Source organism: Callospermophilus lateralis, chromosome 13 (assembly GCF_048772815.1).
Source record: "Callospermophilus lateralis isolate mCalLat2 chromosome 13, mCalLat2.hap1, whole genome shotgun sequence".
In the NCBI taxonomy this organism is placed as follows: domain Eukaryota; kingdom Metazoa; phylum Chordata; class Mammalia; order Rodentia; family Sciuridae; genus Callospermophilus; species Callospermophilus lateralis.
The window spans coordinates 79,932,465-79,949,327 of NC_135317.1; the positions used below are offsets into that span (position 1 = coordinate 79,932,465).

At 48.0% G+C, this 16,863-nt stretch overlaps 2 protein-coding genes across 4 annotated transcripts in view; both read right to left on the reverse strand.

Moving 5' to 3' along the window:
• Positions 1–1,737: 1,737 nt before the first annotated feature.
• Shisa4 (shisa family member 4) lies at positions 1,738–5,392 on the reverse strand. The gene is made up of 5 exons (XM_076831953.1): positions 4,990–5,392; positions 4,463–4,634; positions 3,417–3,550; positions 2,475–2,642; positions 1,738–2,252 (listed from the first exon to the last, which is right to left on the reverse strand). Exons 1-5 carry the CDS (start codon positions 5,060–5,062, stop codon positions 2,206–2,208), a joined length of 594 nt encoding a protein of 197 aa, XP_076688068.1. The 5' UTR covers positions 5,063–5,392; the 3' UTR covers positions 1,738–2,205.
• A 6,318-nt stretch (positions 5,393–11,710) lies between these two features.
• Ipo9 (importin 9) overlaps positions 11,711–16,863 on the reverse strand; it is a 44,606-nt gene continuing 39,453 nt past the window's right edge. For 2 of the 3 annotated variants that reach the window (XM_076872806.1, XM_076872808.1), the window contains 4 exons: positions 16,305–16,427; positions 15,813–15,920; positions 15,531–15,607; positions 11,711–15,114 (listed from right to left, as the gene is read on the reverse strand). In XM_076872806.1, the coding sequence (XP_076728921.1) occupies positions 15,004–15,114; positions 15,531–15,607; positions 15,813–15,920; positions 16,305–16,427 (419 nt within the window). In that variant the 3' untranslated portion in view covers positions 11,711–15,003. The remainder of the gene's footprint in view (positions 15,115–15,530; positions 15,608–15,812; positions 15,921–16,304; positions 16,428–16,863) is intronic. The other variant, XM_076872807.1, reaches the window with a different exon arrangement.

A 16,863-nucleotide genomic window follows, 5' to 3' on the forward strand; every position in this document is an offset into this window, starting at 1 on the left:
CCTTTGGCCCCACTCTCAGAACAAAAGCAGATTTGCAGCTGTGGCCCCAGGTCTGTCCTCACCAGCATCAGGTGCTCCTCCCTGTCTGGGTCAGATCCAGGATCCTTGACTATTTCACTGGGAACGGGGAAGCTGCGAATGCAGTGGGGGCAGAATTCTGTCTCAGCAAATCTCAGACCCTGGCCTCAAAGCACTAGTTCAGGAATTCCTGCCTTTCAGGCTGTGTGACAAGAGGTAAATCCCCAGAGTATGTAGGTAGCAGAGGGCCTGCAGCATAGTCAGCACAAAGGCCCTATCCAGAACCCAGCTGGGCTGCAGGACCAAAGAGGTCCAATAGCCTGAGGGGCAGGGCAAGAGAGCAGGGCCTGTGGCTACACTGAGCTTCAGAAACTGGGAGAAAGGGACTGGGAAAAGGAGGGAACATTGGGTGGTGGTGGTTTTGCCAAACTGAGCTGACACTATGCCCACTTGAATTAAAAGCTATAAGCCAGGTTTGGTGGCACACACCTGTAATACCAGGGAGGTTGAGGCAGGAGAATTTCCAGTTCAAGGCCAGCCTTGGTAACCTAGTGAGCCTGTCTCAAAATAAACTAGAAAGGACTGGGATGTAATTCAGTGGTTATGAGCTCCTGTGTTTAATTCCCAGCAGAAACAAAAACAAACAAAAAAACCTTATAAAACTGGGATGGCCAGTTTGGTAGTAGAGTACTTGCCTAGCAGGTACGAGGCCTTGGGGTCTACCTTTTTTTTCCTATCTTGAAAAAAAACAAAAATTTATAAATTTCCCTTCTCTAGTTCTGTCACCAGAAAAGTCTTGAAAACACAAGGAGCCCCGGGGGCACAGCAGTGGAAGATGGACAGTTCCAAGTACTTACTGTCCCTCCCAGGTTCCCTCTTATAAGCAGCCTTCATGGGAGAAGGAGTAATGAGGTCATATCCCTCACTGCTTGGGCTCAGTGGGGGCCCTGAGATGGGCCTGGGGGGCCAAAGAAGTAATCTGGTCAGGAAGGACTTCTGAGTCAGCATCTTCAAGTTTGCTGGGAGCTGTTCATTAATACTTTTTTGGGGATGGGCTTTGGGCCTAGGGCTTTTCCTGGACTTCATTAACATTCCAAGAGTTGTTCAACTTTTCCCAGAATTCATTCTAAACATGGCCTCCATTTTGGATCTTACTCGATATTAGACCCAATTTACCTAACTACACTGACTACCTAACTTTAAATCTGGCTTCAATATCTTCAGGGTCCCTTGATGACCAAGCAGTTGACAGAAGCACCCTGTACCAGCCCCATGGATGCCATCATCCCTCCATTTGGCTCCTAGTCCTAGGAGCTCTGATCATGAAGGAAGGACAGGACTTAGTTCCATTTACATAATATTTCACCCTTATGACAGCCATGCGGTCATAAGGTTTTATAGTTGAGGACACTGGGACATGGAGACCTTCAGAGACATGCTCAAGGTTTGAGAGTGGTAGGGGTCTGAATTTGAATCTATGTGTACATGGATCAGGGAGGCGCCTTTGCAGCTGGTAGTGTCCTGATACTCCAGAAGCCTGACCCCAGACAGGGAATCTCTGCAACGCAAGTGATACCTTCTTCAAAGCTGCCGCCAGATTCACCTCACTGGCTTTGGGACCCAGTCCAAGGAACCCTGCAGCCTGGGGTGGCTCTGCCAGGGATGGCCCAGCAGTGCTAATGGAAGGTGTGGATGGGCCCAAGGATGCCATCGACGTGATTTACATCTTTACAGCTTTAATCCAATAGGCCAGGGCCCTAGCCAGCGGGGCAGCCATAGAGGAGGGCTACTACCAGCCACTGATGGAGCCTCCCATGGCCCCACCTCAGTCCAAAGTGGGCAAACCAGAGCATCCCCACCTTTTTTGGTTGGGATCCTGGAAGCAGAGGGACTACTTGTAAGCAGGGGCTGTGACCTAGCTTGTCATTCATCTGTCTTCCTTGCCCCTGGTAAAAACAGTCCACCAATCCCAAGCCCTCCCCATCCACCCCTCATTCATGGCTTAGAAAACTCAACTCCTGTTCCATTTCTCTGGGGCTCTGTCCTTGGTGGGGCCCAGGGTTTGGCTTGGTATGGGGCCTGGTGACTAGAAGACCTGTGCCATCCCCAGGGCTGGATGCAGGTACAGGATGGGGCATCTCCCAAAGTTGGTATCTTTGAAGGGGCAGCAGAGACATGGCTGGTTCTTCAGGCTCCTGGGTAAGAGGGCTGTGGTGGCATATAGGGGGGAGGGGCTGAAAAACCAAGAAGACAGGATGAGGGTCAGTGGGGTCATAGGAGCACAGGAAATAAATCTCCTCCCCCCCAAGGCATGAGGATCCACAGGGAAGAGCTGGTCTGGAGGTTTCCAGCTAGATGTGGAGGAAGTCTGGGAGAGGGAATCCTCAATGAGAGGCCAGGGAGGTTCTGGAGAGAGCTCAGGGGAGGTGGAGCAAGAACTCCAGATTGTTACTTACCAGCAGGGTTGTAGATAGGGGGCCCAGCTGGGTAGAGTGGATACTGAGGAGCAGGACCACTAGGCGGGTACATGAAGCCAGGCTGTGGGGCTGCAGGGCCAGCTTTGGGGTCCGAAGGATATGGATATACTGGCTGCACTGGGATGCCTGTCATTGGGATCTCCTGCCCTAGATAGGGGACAAGGATGAGCACTCAGAGTTCTACCTCCCAAGAGAAGCCTCTGATCCCTGCCCGGGAAACCAAGATAAGCACCCCACCTGTGGCCTTTACCTCCCAAACCCTGCTTAACAAAGTTGAGTTGGGGGCTGAGTGCATGGCGCTTCTGGTCAACCTGTATTTTGCAAGATGACTCCCTAAGCAGGTGTCAGAGACCTCATGAACTGGGGAGTACAGGCAGGGAAATACCCCACTTGGGCAATGATCAGTTAGCTGCGGGGGCTGGTATCTGTAGCACCACCAAGGGTGTCTTCCTCAAGTCCTTCCCTCCCACACCAATCTCCCATATGGTGTCACTGTCCCCATGTCATTCAGGATTAGGCAAACATGCAGTCACATGCAACACTTAGACATGTATACCACTGTACACTGGAGCACACCCAATTAATGCTCACCACTTATAGACCATACTCTGTGCACTTACTGAGTCACTCGCCTACATAGACCCACTGTGCACTCCCCACTGTGACAGACTGCACTTCTGTGCATAGCTGAATATTCATGTGTGTGCACAAATGTGGACACAGTCCCACATTTCCACATACCCCAGGCACATTCTAGAACTCATGAGTTTACAAGAATATTTCCAGGTTTACACGCTGCCAGGGGAATTCACACAGAAACATACCCTACCACAAAATTCACCAATCCTTGACAGCTCCAGTGCCCACCATGGGACTCAGCCCAGGCTACCTCATGTCCATTTTGCCCAATACTGTGCATACCTTCAAATGGACTCTGGAGTTGCTGGCGCCGTCGGTACAGGTAGCAACAGGAACAGAGGAAGCAGCAGATGGTGGTAGCAACCACAGCAACAAATAGGATCACAGCAGAGGCGATGCCTGCTATGGTCTTGGGACTTTAGACAAAGAACAGGCCCGCTCACTTTCCAACATTTGCAGGAGGAGGACAAGGCTCCAACTCCTGGCCAGCAGGGGGCTACAGCATGCTAAGATTTGGAGTTTCTTGTGGGATTCTGCCCAGTCCTTGTAGAGCATATCTTAGGGACCTCCACTTCCCAGAAGGCAATGCTGCTTGGTTGGCTAATGTGAGGCATGCTGGGATTTGTAGTGTGCCCCTCCCCCAGGACTTTTATATCTACAACTTAATTGATTAGACTTATATGTTAAGCTGTAAAAAAGGCCGTAGGATATAAGCTAGGACTGTTTTTTTTTCCCCCCTAACTGCACTTCAGAAACTCTCCTTACATCTGTTCTATATATTAGCAGCCACCTTCAAAAGGAAGTTTGAAAACCACTAATTTTGGAGCTGAGAAATAGCTCAGTGGTAGAGTGCTTTAGGCTCAAGGTTGGGTTTCATCTCCAGCATCACAAAAAAGAAAACCATTAATTTGGACAATCCCCTTATTTTATGAAAGGAAACAATGACCCATAGAGGGCAAGTGTCTTCCCCACATCACATGGCTGGTAAGAAGCGGACCTGGGAATCAAACCCAAGCCTCCAGCCCTTTTGCCAGAGCTTCCACAAAGCTGCTCTGCATTCTGGTGCTAATCCCGAACAGTCGCTCCGCAGGATCCGGCAGAACCAAGAGGAGGCTTCAGAAGGAACCTGAAACACTCACCCCAGCCCAAGGCTGTGATGGTCACTAACATGCCTTTCTGGAGCTCCCACATCAGGACCACCCAACTGTGTCTCCAAGCTGAAGTCCTGGTGACTCCATTGAGCTAAGAATGTGGAGGTGCACAAAGGGAGGAGGCAGGAAGCCTGTTGAGAGGATGAAGGGGATCCGGGAGAGGTGGCAGGAGCTCACCTGAAGGCCAGGCAGTGCTTCTGTTGTCTCTCGGTGATAAGCAAGGTCAGGTCCCTGCAGCAGTACCGCTGGTAGCAAGTCCCGCAGCAGAAGGTGAAGAACTCGCAGTTAAAGCCCGGATGCCAGGAGCCATTCCGGTCCAGGTACCACAGGCAGTCCTCGCTGGCCAGCGCTGCGGGCAGGGGTCGGGGCGCCGCGGGCCACCAGGCCAGTTCAACTCCGCCGTCCTTAGCCCCACGCCCCTGGGGTTTCTAGCCCTCTGGCTCCGGGTTGACTCTTGTCCCCACCTGAGGGTTCCAGCTTCGGAACCCCGGAGGCCTTTCTCTAAAGCGAACCCAGGTGCCCAGGGCCAGCTGCCCAACGCCCAACTGCCCGGCGCTGTCTCCTCCCACTCGCTGGGGACCCCGCAGCATCCAGGGCGCGCAAGCCCGAGGGTCTCCCGGGAGCCCGGGCCGCGGCCCTCGGGTCGGCTCCTCCCCTTCCCCCGCCTCATCCCACCCACCCGCGCCTTGCCAGCCCTGCCTTACCCAGGGGAGCCCCCAGCACCAGGAGGGCGATCGCGGCGAGCGGTGCGGCCCGGCGGAGCCCCGCGGGCGGCATTGCGGAGGTTGAGAGCAGCCAGAGCTGGGCCGCCCAGAAAAGGTACCCGAGGAGGAAAAGCCAGCCGGCGGGAGCTGCGGCGGGCCCTGCCCGCGGCCAGGCCCGGGCTCCTCTCCCGCCTCCTCGGGGGCGGGCCCAGGCGCCCCGCCTGCGGTAACCCCACCCGCGCCGCTCGGCTCACAGCCCAGGCCCACCCACCAGCGACGCCCACTCAGCCCTGGCTGTAGAGTCGGGCGCCCCTCACCCTGTCCCTGGCACCGCAGTGGCTCCTCCCGTCGGAGCCACCATGGGCACAGCGGGCAGCTGGGCTCTACAGCCACGGAGGCCTGGCCTTGTCCTGGGCCCGCCCCCCGACTGGGTCCAATCATTATCCCGGAGCCTAGAAACCCTTATCCTGGTGCCACCTCCGAATGTCCAGCACATGGGCCAACCCTGGAGGGGCATTGCCGGACCTTCCCTTGTGCGGGACGTCCTCTGCCCTAGTGTCCAGTCCGGGACGCCCTGCGGGCGGGGGAGAGGGGAAGAGGCTGGGAGCCACCCTGCCCCCGTTCTTGAACACAGGCGGTTATTGAAAGGCAGTTCAGAGAGGCTTTGTCTCCAACGTTGCCCACAAGCCTGGACACTGGCAGCTGCACTGGCTCCCTGAGATGGCCCTTCCCCCTCTGGGTGGACAGCGCTCACACCATGGCCTCACCAGCATGAATGGCAGGTCCATGGATGGGGCCTGTCAGTTAAACAGTCTTCACAGTGAAAACCCTTTCTTCAGGGAGCAAGTCTGCAAAATCACTGCACTACCAGGAAAGTATGAGAAAGGCCACGGTTAATTACAGGTGAGGACAGTGTTCAGGGTGGGGGAAGTCAATCTCACAGCACTAGTGATTGTGCTTAGTCCTTGCAAGAGCTTCCCTGATTGGAAATTACCTGTCAAACCAGGGATAGCATCAAACCTACTCCTCAGTATGGCCCTTCCACACTTGAACATCTAGTTTACTTCATTTGATTTTTCCACAACTCTATGAGCTAAACCTGGTTGGTAGATGTTATTATCCATTCCATTTTATAAACCGAGAAAATAGGGTTAAATAAGTGAAAAGACTTTCTCCAGGTAATACAGCCAGTAAATGATAGAGGCAATATCAACACCCAAGTCTTCTAGACCAAGGTGGGTCCTTGCCCTCAGTAGTAAATTGTGTAGTGTTTCTCATTTTCTGGGGTGAGGGCACCAGGCAGGTCATAGAAGGCTCAGAAGAATCTGAACAGATTAGGGAAGGCAGTTGGAAGAGGAGGGCCCATCCCTGGCCTCCATAGGTGCAGGTACATCACCTGGTAGAGATGGAATAAGAGAGAACAGCTTCCTTCCCTAGGAAGCTGCCAGCAGGCCAATGGGCTGGCATGAATATGAACTTACGTAGGACACCGTTACAATTGCAGTGGCCAGGCACAAAGAGCACATTTTTAAATTCATTGCCACTTAAACAGTGTAGCCATTGCTGTCTGTCTCCTCTTTCCTACACCAGGAGCTCCGTGAATACAGGGACCATGTGGTTATGTTCACTTATTCCCCAGTCCTTGGCCACAGGTGCTTGGTCATTGGTTGAATGACCCTCAGATGAAAGGTGTCTCTCCTGTCCAAGGTTAACTCTGCAGGTGTGCTCCTGACCCCATTTGATGTGACTCTACAATATTCCTTCTTTGAGGGTCTTTAGTTTCTCCCTCCTTACTAGCTATTTTTCCTTAGGAAAATGAAATCTCGAGTCTTTCTTTTTGAAAAAATCAAAATGAAACCCCATGCTTCCTGAAACTCACCCCTAACTACCGATTTTCTGCTTTTCTCCTTTTTCTCTCCAACTGGTCTTCCCCCAGATTGGATGGTACTGGTTGACACTCCAGCTCATAACAACCTCTAGCTCTCATCAACATTATCAGTGACTTTCTAGCTGCAAAATTCTAGAGAATATAAATTAAAAAGAACAAATAATTCTTTTTTTTTAATTGTAGGGAAAAAATTCAGTCCGTGAACTCATCCCATTGTACAGACGAGGAAACTGAATTAGAAGAAATTAATTCTCCCAGCTCACACTGCTGTTGGACTTTCTGACTTCAAAGCTCAGGCCCTTGGGCTCCATCACCTGTCCTACTTTATTCAAGTCTCAAATGCTTAGGGTTGTGTATTTCTGAGCATGTACTCCAGGAAACTTCAGTGCCCATCCTTATCCCTAGTAGGATGGGGTGAGAGGGCAGCCAGAATGTCTGGAATTGGGGAAACCAGGAGGAGAAGGGCTGGGATCATACCTGTGATCCAATTTGGGCTGGCCTGGGGCTGTGCTCTGAGTGCTCTACTAAGTCACACCTCTCCTGGGTTGCATGACCAGTTCTGGGTCCCCCAGCTCCTTCTATGCTTCTCCTCATGGAACCTGAGATCCAGCCTGAACTTTGCTGAGCTCTTCCTGACCATCCTTGGCCCGGGACCCTGGGGCCTCCATCCCTGAGGCTTCTGCCTCACCCTCCTATCTGGCCAGGGAGGCTCTTGTCCACTTCTGTCTGGCTGTATGTAGTTTGCACTGAGCTGCTCTGAGATAAGGAAATTCCCCTCCTCTGCTAATTCCTGCCTCTAGTCAGTTTGTGCTCTCTCAAGAAGAGCAACCAGGCTACCTTTCTTCTCCTCCTGGCTTGGCCTCTGGTAACCCAACCTTTCAGACAGGTGATACACATTTCTTCCTGCCACAGAACCCTTGGGTCCTTCTGTTTAATTTAATCTGTCACGACCTCCCTAACAGACTTGGATATAGTCTCTTTGAGTACACAGCTGGAGAGTCCCAGGAACTTGGTCAAGGTCTATGGCTGGGGCTGGGGTTGTGACTTAGCGGTAGAGCACTCGCCTAGCCCTGTGCAAGGCTCTGGGTTCAATCCTCAGCACCACAAATAAATAAACAAAGATCTTATGGCTGAGTTGGGGACTGAAGGTCTTCAGGCTTCCACTGCTCCAGAATAAACATTTCTTCTTAACCAGAACATTTTTTTCTGGTGTCTAATCTTTTTTTATTTGTAGTTGGACACAATACCTTTATTTTGTTTATTTTTATGTGGTACTGAGGATCGAATCCAGGGCCTCACACATACTAGGTGAGCGCTCAACCGTTGAGCCACAACCCTTGCCCTGGTATCTAATCTTTCTTGCTATAAACTACTGGGTTTCTTGTGTTTGTCCTCTTGGTGGGAAGGACAGTGGCGATCAGTCCCTGCCACCCAGCTACTGGTAAGAGGGGCCACTCTTTCCCCAGGAGTTTTTACTCCTGGGGAGTAAAAGTAGAAGTGCCTCTCTGTATGCCAACTCTGGCTTTTTTGCAGAATGCCTAGCACAGTTTGGGCAGAACTAAGGCAGCAAGACAGAAGGGGGTGGCCAGGCTGGCTTGGGTGGCATGTGTGAACAGCCCCCTTCTCAGGCACACCCTGGTGGCTGTGGGAGCAGCAGTCCTAGCAGCCAGAGGCTGGCCTCAGGAGTCTGGCTCAGGTGGTGGGGCGGATGGGGAAGGCCAGGTTATCTTTAAATGGTACCTTACTCAGCCTGTAGCTCTGCCAGCTGGGCAGGGTGGGGGCAGACAAATGTTATTTTGGGATCGGAGGATAAGAGAGGAAGAAGGCTGTTTACAGCTCTCCTGTCTGTCCCTACTCCCTCTCCTGGGAAGAGTGTGTGTGTGGGGGGCCCTAGGTCTCAATGCTCCAGCTGGCCCTTTTTACCCTAGAGTCTCTGTTTTTATGTGGTACTGTTTTAGGTAGGAACTGTTGAAATTTGCAGAGGCCCAGGGTCTGTCTTTGTCAGACCAGCTCTATAAAGACAGGCTTCCATGGTGAGAATTCTATTAGACTTGAGATTAGACTAATAGCTAAAATTACTACTTACTATGAGTAAATACTACAAAGTATTTTGTATTGTAGTGACTTTTAATCTTCACATCACTCCATAAAACAGATATTAATATTATACCTGTTTTGTGGATTAGGAAGTGGAGACAGAAAATTTAAATACTCCCCAAATCACCTAGCTGGTAAATGACAAAGCCAGGATTTAAACCCAGTCCAGCTACAGAGCCCAAGCTCTGAACCACTACAGTGAGTCCTGCTTTGCCACTTCCTGGCTCTGCAAGTTTGGTCAAACCACTCAACCCCTCTGGTCTTGGTCTCCTCATATGGAAATAAACTATTTCAACTGAATCTTCTAGAATCCCCAAGTCAGAGTTAACAGAAGCTCTGGCCCATTCTCTCTCCCCCTGCTCAATGGAAAAGAGCTTATTCAAGGTCACGTAGCAGGGCACTGGCAACTGGCCTGGCTTCTGTGCTCTTGCTAGTGAAACTCTTTCTCAGGAATGAAGAAGGGACAGATATGAGATCAGGTGTGACTTTGCAATCACAGTCAAGTGTGGAAGAAATAATTATCTTTTTGACATAGATCAGACTGATTCTATATCCTGTTACTACTAAGGACGGAAAATCTAGACAAACCCTCTAACTTCACTTGCTTAGTTGATTTTAAAATCACTCATTTTGGAGGACACACAGGTGGGCAATACAGTTAGTTTTCCACTAGCTTTGCTGTAGATGACACTCCTCTGCGTGTGAGTTTTGATAATGGTTGTCCAGGTTACGCTTCGTGTATCTGAATGTTTTGTTTCACTAGGGCCTGCAAAGGTCCAAAGTAACTGGAATGGGATGAAAATGCTGGACATCTCTGTCTGCATGTGATATCTGTCTCTTTGTTTTGCCTTAACCTTGGGTCAGATTCTATTCAGTTCTGCATGTAGACATATTCCTCACTTGAGAAATGTTTCATCCAAAACTGTAACACAGGATTAATTTGACCTAGGCCTGCCTGGACTTTTCTGCTTCAAGGCCAAAGACACCAGCTGCTATCATGGGAAAGATCACACCATGAACGGAGTGAAAAAAAATGGCATCTGAGTTCCTAGAACTCCGCCTCCTCCCAGAAAAGACATGAATATTCTTCCCCTTTATTAGCCTAGTCCTCTCCCTCATTATTCCTATCCTATATTGTAACCCTCAACCCTCTTGGAGTTGAGAAACCGATTTGTGAGCAATTCTCCCTCTTCTTCATTCCCTCATAACTCTTCCTTGACCACTGAATCAAGCCTTTCCTTCTCTGACACTCATCTCTTGGACACTGGTTTTTCCATGAGATGAACCTCTGAACCTGGACTTGGTAACACCACCTGTTGGGGAATTCAGTCTATTGTTACTATCATTTGCTCTCCCTTCCAGGATCCTGAGGAGGTCCTGGGGACCTCCAAAATATAAAATACTGATCTGTCAAGACCTCAGTCACACTGGTTCTGCTCATCAGCCTGCAGGCCCAGGGACAGGGGCCTTTTCAGGGACTGCTGCAGCCTTCTTCCCAGTTTCCTCATCCCCAGATGTTCTGCCAGTATCAGAGCGGCGTCCTCACCACTCACAAGCCTCATAGATTTGCTCCCTTTGGTTTTCTCTCCCCATTTTCTTCCAGGCGCCTGAGCCCAATCTGAGTTCACAGGAGCTCTCACCAAGGGTCCAGAGTGTGGCTACCCTCATATTGTGCTGCTTACTACCCTGAAAAAACAGCTAAAGCAAGGAACTGAAGAACTCACATATGCTCTTGGAGTGAGTAGAGGGAAAAAGCCCAGCGAAAGCAAATTAATACAATTATGTTTTATGTCACCAGATAACCACAGAAAAACGGTTTGAAAGGTGGGAGCTGGGGCTTCCACATTACTGTCCTGTTCCCTATGCAGGGCTGCAGTCCCTTCCTCAGAGTCAGCCTCCCAAAGGCTCACCAAGACCCTGATTTAGCAGCAATAGCAGCTGTGAAGCTGAACTGAGTCAGTCAAATTCAGCTCCTAGGTCTGGGGGTGGAGGGTAGTAGGAGGGGATAACTTCTCACCATTTCAGTGCTTTTTCATCAAGTCAGCTTTAATTCTAACTATAATCCAGTGAGGTAGGTATTAATTCTTCATTTTACAGATGAAGAAACCAAGGCTTGGAGGGGATATCACCTGCTTCCATTCCCAGATACGTAATCATGCCAAGTTAAAACAACTCAAGCCTTGAAGGGACATCTTGGACCTTCTGCTCAGGCCTCATTGTTTTTCTTCCCACAATGATTTGCTACAAAATCACATATTCCACACACAGGCATGAGACCTTTTAGATTTTACAATTTTAGGAAACTAGCACTAATGCCCTCCTTTTCTTACCTCATCAAAAAAGTAAAAAATATTGAAGTGTGAAAGATGGTTGATGTTGACCTGTACCATTTGTCATAAAAAAGTAAAACAGTTCACAAAATTTGTAATTTTATTAACAATTACTTTTGGCTGCTTTGCTACTAGAATCCTGGCAAAGAATTGAGACCTAGTCTAAATCCCTGTGAGAATGAGAACTTTTTCCATGAAATATGACAGCTCTCTCAATGTCCAGCCTCGGGGTTGGGTACTTCCATGGATGGGGAGGAAATACATTTTAAGACTGCAAGGCAACTCACTCCACAGCTGCCAGGTTTAAAACACTCTCCCTTATCAGTAAATAAGCTCCACTGATTCTCCTTTCTATCATTTCACTAATCCATTCGTTTCACTCCAGCTCTCTAGATACAGGCTCTGGGTTCTCCCATCTGGAGCTGCTTCCAGACTCCATTCCTACCTCCCATCTCCTTCCTCTTCAACTCAAGGTTCTAAATCATCCTTCTGGTCATGTTTGGAATGACACCAAAAACACCTATCACTTTTTCACCATCTGCCTCTCACTTGTCTTTCCAGTTTACTTCTGGACAAGACCCCCATGAACCATATTTCTTATATATTTTATGCTGTCCTGTTGTGGTGCTGGGACTAGAACCCAGAGCCTTACACATGCTACGCGAGTACTCCACCCTGTCATTCCAAGATGGGTTAATCTGTAGTTTGGTTAGTTGGTCTTCAGCCACCAACTTCTCTATCTTCCTAATTCTCTGACTTTTCTATGTCCAAGTTTTGTTTTTTTTTAATTAGTTGTAGATGGACAGAATACCTCTATTTTTAACTTTTACGTGGTTCTGGGAATCAAACCTAGTGCCTCATGCATGCTAGGCAAACGCCATACCACTGAGCCACAACCCCGGCCCCAAGGTTTTTTTTTTTTGAATCCAGAGTCTGGCACAAGTGAGGTAAGAGCTCTGTCGGTTACACCCCCAGCCCTGTCCAGGTGATTTTATCTAGTTAACAAAACTAAAGGTTGCAAGACATCCCTTGCTCTTTAGCTCACAATGAACATCTATTAGTGAAACTCACTGATTACTTTTTCATCACTGTTATTTATCTGCTTTTGAATTATTGGCTGTAGGTCATACTTCCCAATGACTGTTTCTTTGTCAGACTTATGTTTTTCAGTCATTTTCCCTTCTGTTGCCACCAACAGCTCAACCAACTCCTAGGAACCCCTTAGTGTCCTGAGGCTTTTATTACTTTTAGTAATAAAATTATCCTTGATCTTCAGTTCCTCCTAACCAGATAGTCCAGCCCTTTTCAGATTGAAAGCTAGCTCTGACCAAAAGGCAGGATACAAAATAGGAGGTTAGAGTTCAGCTTCCTGTCACACCACTGGCCTCCAACAGAAATTCTTCTTGCTGGGAATATCTCTGTCCTTGTTGTAAAGATTAAATGATCTGGAAACACAAGGAAGTACCTGCACAAGGGGTTCAAAACCATCTACTCTCAACCAAAGCTGTCTGTTGGCAAGGGCTCCCTGCCAAGTGACACTAGTGCTCTTTTCTCAGAACTCATTTTCCTAAGTTCAGCCATTGTCCCCCCCCCCGCCCCAAATCAGCCTAAGAACAGAAAAAGGCAGTTATTATCACTTTTGGCAACAGACATCTTATTATTATTTTGGTACTGAGGATTGAATTCAGGGCATTTTACCATTGAATTATAACCCCAGCCCTTTTTGAAACTGGGTCTTGCTGAAGCTTCTCTCAAACTTGTGACCCTTCTACCTCAGCCTTATGAGCTGCTGGGATTATAGAAGTATGCTACATGCATGGCTAATTTTTTAAATCATCAGGCTCAGAAGGGGTCCATCACTCTCAGTCTGTGTTGGAGCCCCAAGCCTCTCAAACCCAACAGTTCAATGTGCTGGCATGAGACCATTTTTTGGTGCCCAAATCAACAATCAACTTTGTCTTCCACCAAATCTAGATCTACCTTGAGATCAGCCACAGAGTGAGTCTCCTAGGATCACACTGATGTTTTCTGGACACCATTGGCCAGACTTGCCATTGTTTTCCATTATCAGCGACTCCCCCAACTCTATAGAAGGAGCAGCAGCAGGGACAGAATATTAGCCTCAGAATCTGGTTGGCAGCAGACAACTGTGAACACACGCCCTCAGGCTTTTCAAATATAGAAACTTAACTAAAATACCTTCCAACTCATCATGGACGCTGAACACTAGGGACATCTAGTGGCATGAAGTCATTACCAGCCACAGTATCCTTAGGCTTCCATGAAAGTCTTATGGAGTAAATGCCCTACAATGGGGCACTCCCCTTTAAGAATGGAGATGCAAACTCATTTTATATATTATTTCCTTATGATAACATCACCCTAAAGAAATATTGTGGCTTCTAAAAACGGGGCACCCAGATGCAGGCACTATCAAAAAGCAGGTGAATATTGGGCTTAATTTTTTTTCATCTTCATTTACTCTCTGAACCCATAACCCACTAAAGCCCAATTAAGGCATTGTTAAGGCATTGACCTTAAAAGTTTTTTTTGGTGATGCTGGGAATGGAACCCAGGGCCTCGGGCAATTGCTGTACCACTGAGCTACATCCCAAGCCCTTTTTAACATCTGGTTAAATAAGCCAGTTCTCTAAGAATTATTTTAAATTAAGTTTGACAGACTAGAATGTCTAAATAGGCTCCATGCAACCCTTTTTCCTCCTCTATTTTACTTCCTTCTAAAGGGAATAGAAGGCAGAGGTGCTGAGATACCCCATGCAGACTAAGTTCATTTGTAAAGATTACTTTACTGTCCTAGAAAAATACACGTTGCAAATTTGAGGGCTACAACTTAACCATTTTAAAGGATTCCTGAGGGACAAGGGATAACCTTTGAATATCATACTCTGTAGTAATGTGTGGTAGAGGCATATTAAATATAGTGGGGTCAGGTGGATTTTTTAAAAATCCTTTTTTTTCTAGTTTTTTTTTTTTTTTCTAAAAAAGGAAAAACAAATTGCCATCTGGCTTATTTTGTGTGTGCATGTATATATAGGAACAGGTTGGGGGAGGGGTTGTGTCATGCAAGGAAGCAAAAACAAGATGATGACTTCCTTCAACAGAGGAGCCTCAGTGTTGCAGGAAGAAAGCAGGGAGGGAGACTGCTGGAAAGGGTGTAGATGTAGGTGCTCCTGCTTGTGCCTGCTGAGAACCAGGAGCATCAGTGGTCGAAGGCAGAGAGCTTAGTGATCTCTCAAAGAGTATTCCTATTTGAACACATCAGATGTCCTATGAAAGTAGACAAGTCTGTTTCAGAATATAAATGGTAGTGACTTCCTGTGCTCCTGAGGTGGGGTAAAATAATCCATGAACACATAATCCTTCTGGGCACAAATGTTTCTGGACTGGCCAGCAGAGGACACTAGGAACAGAGGTGAGGGCAGAGTTAGGGAGACAAATGTTCCAGATATGGGGTATCTTCATGGGAACTTTTGAGAAATGTCCCTTGTTCCACTATTCCTAGGTGATGGCACTGGTGAACTTGGTCAGATTCATTATGAGTGTCACTCTGCAGAGGCCAAGGATCAAGGGTCAGGAAACCACTCTAGGTTGAGAAGAAAGTGCATCTCAAGGCCAATGAGTACTGCAAAATTATTTGTGGCTGGGCCAAAAAAAAAAGCAAACGTGGAAAGGCCATTTTTAGATGCCGATGGTCTGTAGAATCCGCCTCTCGTTGTCATTAAGGTGGCCTGAGAACATTATGTAGCACGGCTGCTGAGCAAACTGGCAAAGGAAGTCTGTGAGATATGCCTGGAGGGAAGAATAAGAGTGGTGTTACTGAGGGACCCCAGGGTCACTCACTCACAACAATGTAAGAACCACCACCAAGTGGGACAATGAGCGGCTGACTTTTAGATAAATGCCACCTTCTTGAGGGATGGCCCTTTATATTCTTGGATCTAGTTTAGATACTACCCAGGGACAAAATTCCATAGGGAACCAAAATATTTCCATGGCTATTATCTTATGTAGAAGCTGGATTATAATACTGGTATAAAATACTTGTGAAATCTCCTAGTCTCCCCAAAGCCCTTGACCACTCAGCAAGATAGAACTCTCTCCCCAGAGGCTCCCAGGAAGAACTATGAATAGATCTGAGACCATATTTCTGCTTCCATGGATTAGGAAATTGTCACTTGCAAGACCTCTTCTCTGGACACACTCACCTGCAGATCAATCTGATAGAGAGGATCCTTCAGGGCATCGGGGTCATCTTCCTCATCATCCTCGTAGTAATCCTCCTCTGTTAGACAGCCAACATAGGGCAGGTCAGGGCAGAGGCCCATGATCAGCCCTGGGTAGTGATGCACCACTGCACGGCTGAGGCAGGAGCCCAAGGAATATTCCTTGTAAGCCTGCCTCTCTCCTTTCCCGAGTACCCCATTCTTGGCACCAGTGTGCAAAGAAAAAGATATTTACCATGGCTGTTTTCTTCTCAAACTGCTTACCATATTTACTGGTAGCAAGAATGTCAGATAAAAGTTGGCCACCTAAACCATCCTCCTCTTCCTCATCTTCCTCCTCCTGGTCCTCCCACATATCATTGGAGTCATCTGCTGGGAAATGAAAAGTAGCTAAAGCACATTCATGCTTTCTCCCTTCCCAAACCCAAACAGGTCATAAAAGAGGACCCTGAGGGTTCCTCTAAGGTGGCCTGCAGTCCCCAATGGGAGAGAATCAAGGATGGACAAACCTTCCCAGTAAGTGTGAATGGAAGAACCAACTTCCAAGAAGTAAGGGTAAGACAGCTTGTCCCCTGGTTGTTCCCCATCCCCAACTTCTGAGATTTCACAAGGCAGACCTAAGAGTGTCAGCCACAGAGTAGCTCTAGCTCAGTATATATTTTTTTCTTTCTAAACCAATGAGTCAATAAATCAAATTGACAATTTGTAACTTGATCTGCCAGGTAAAAGTCTCCTGGGAGTAAGGGCCTGGTGCACCTTGACTCCACTCTGCAGGAGTGGCCTGGCGTGCAGCATTGGCCTCCATGACGTTGGAGAGCTCGTTGATAATCAGCTTTAGAATCTTGACCAGCAAAGGAATATTTGTCCAGCGCTCTGGATCTGGGAAGGAAGGAAAAGGCTTCAAGTCAGACTATTATTGGCTCACTTCTAGCAACGCTCCTTGCTCCCTACAGTGCCATTCAACACAGAGTTCACCAACACTCACCATCACTTTCTACCATCCCTAACTATATTGAGTCATCAAAGAATGACTTAAATAACTTTATTCTGCCCGGTGTTATAAAAGTTCTGAAATTAGGAGAGATTAAGAGAGACTGAAGGAGAGAGTTTGTCAGTAATAAAGTTCTGAAGCCAAATAATTATACAGAGCACAGTACTAGAGTTCTCAGGACTTGCAAGATATCATGGTTATTATAAACCTACAGTTAAAGCAGCTCTACTTAAAAATCACTAGAGAAAACCTGGTAACAAAAACATGCTGAATATGTGTGTTGAAGTCCCAGAATGAACCTAGAAGTTGGGGATCTTTGGCAAA

Excerpts from the sequence above, each read along its gene's own strand:
- Shisa4 (XM_076831953.1), bottom strand. The coding sequence starts at position 5,062 with ATGCCGCCCGCGGGGCTCCGCCGGGCCGCACCGCTCGCCGCGATCGCC. Across the intron at positions 3,551-4,462 it reads AAGCACTGCCTGGCCTTCAG|TCCCAAGACCATAGCAGGCA; the intron begins GTGAGCTCCTGC and ends CTTTGTCTAAAG. Across the intron at positions 2,253-2,474 it reads CCCTATCTACAACCCTGCTG|CCCCTCCCCCCTATATGCCA; the intron begins GTAAGTAACAAT and ends TTGGTTTTTCAG.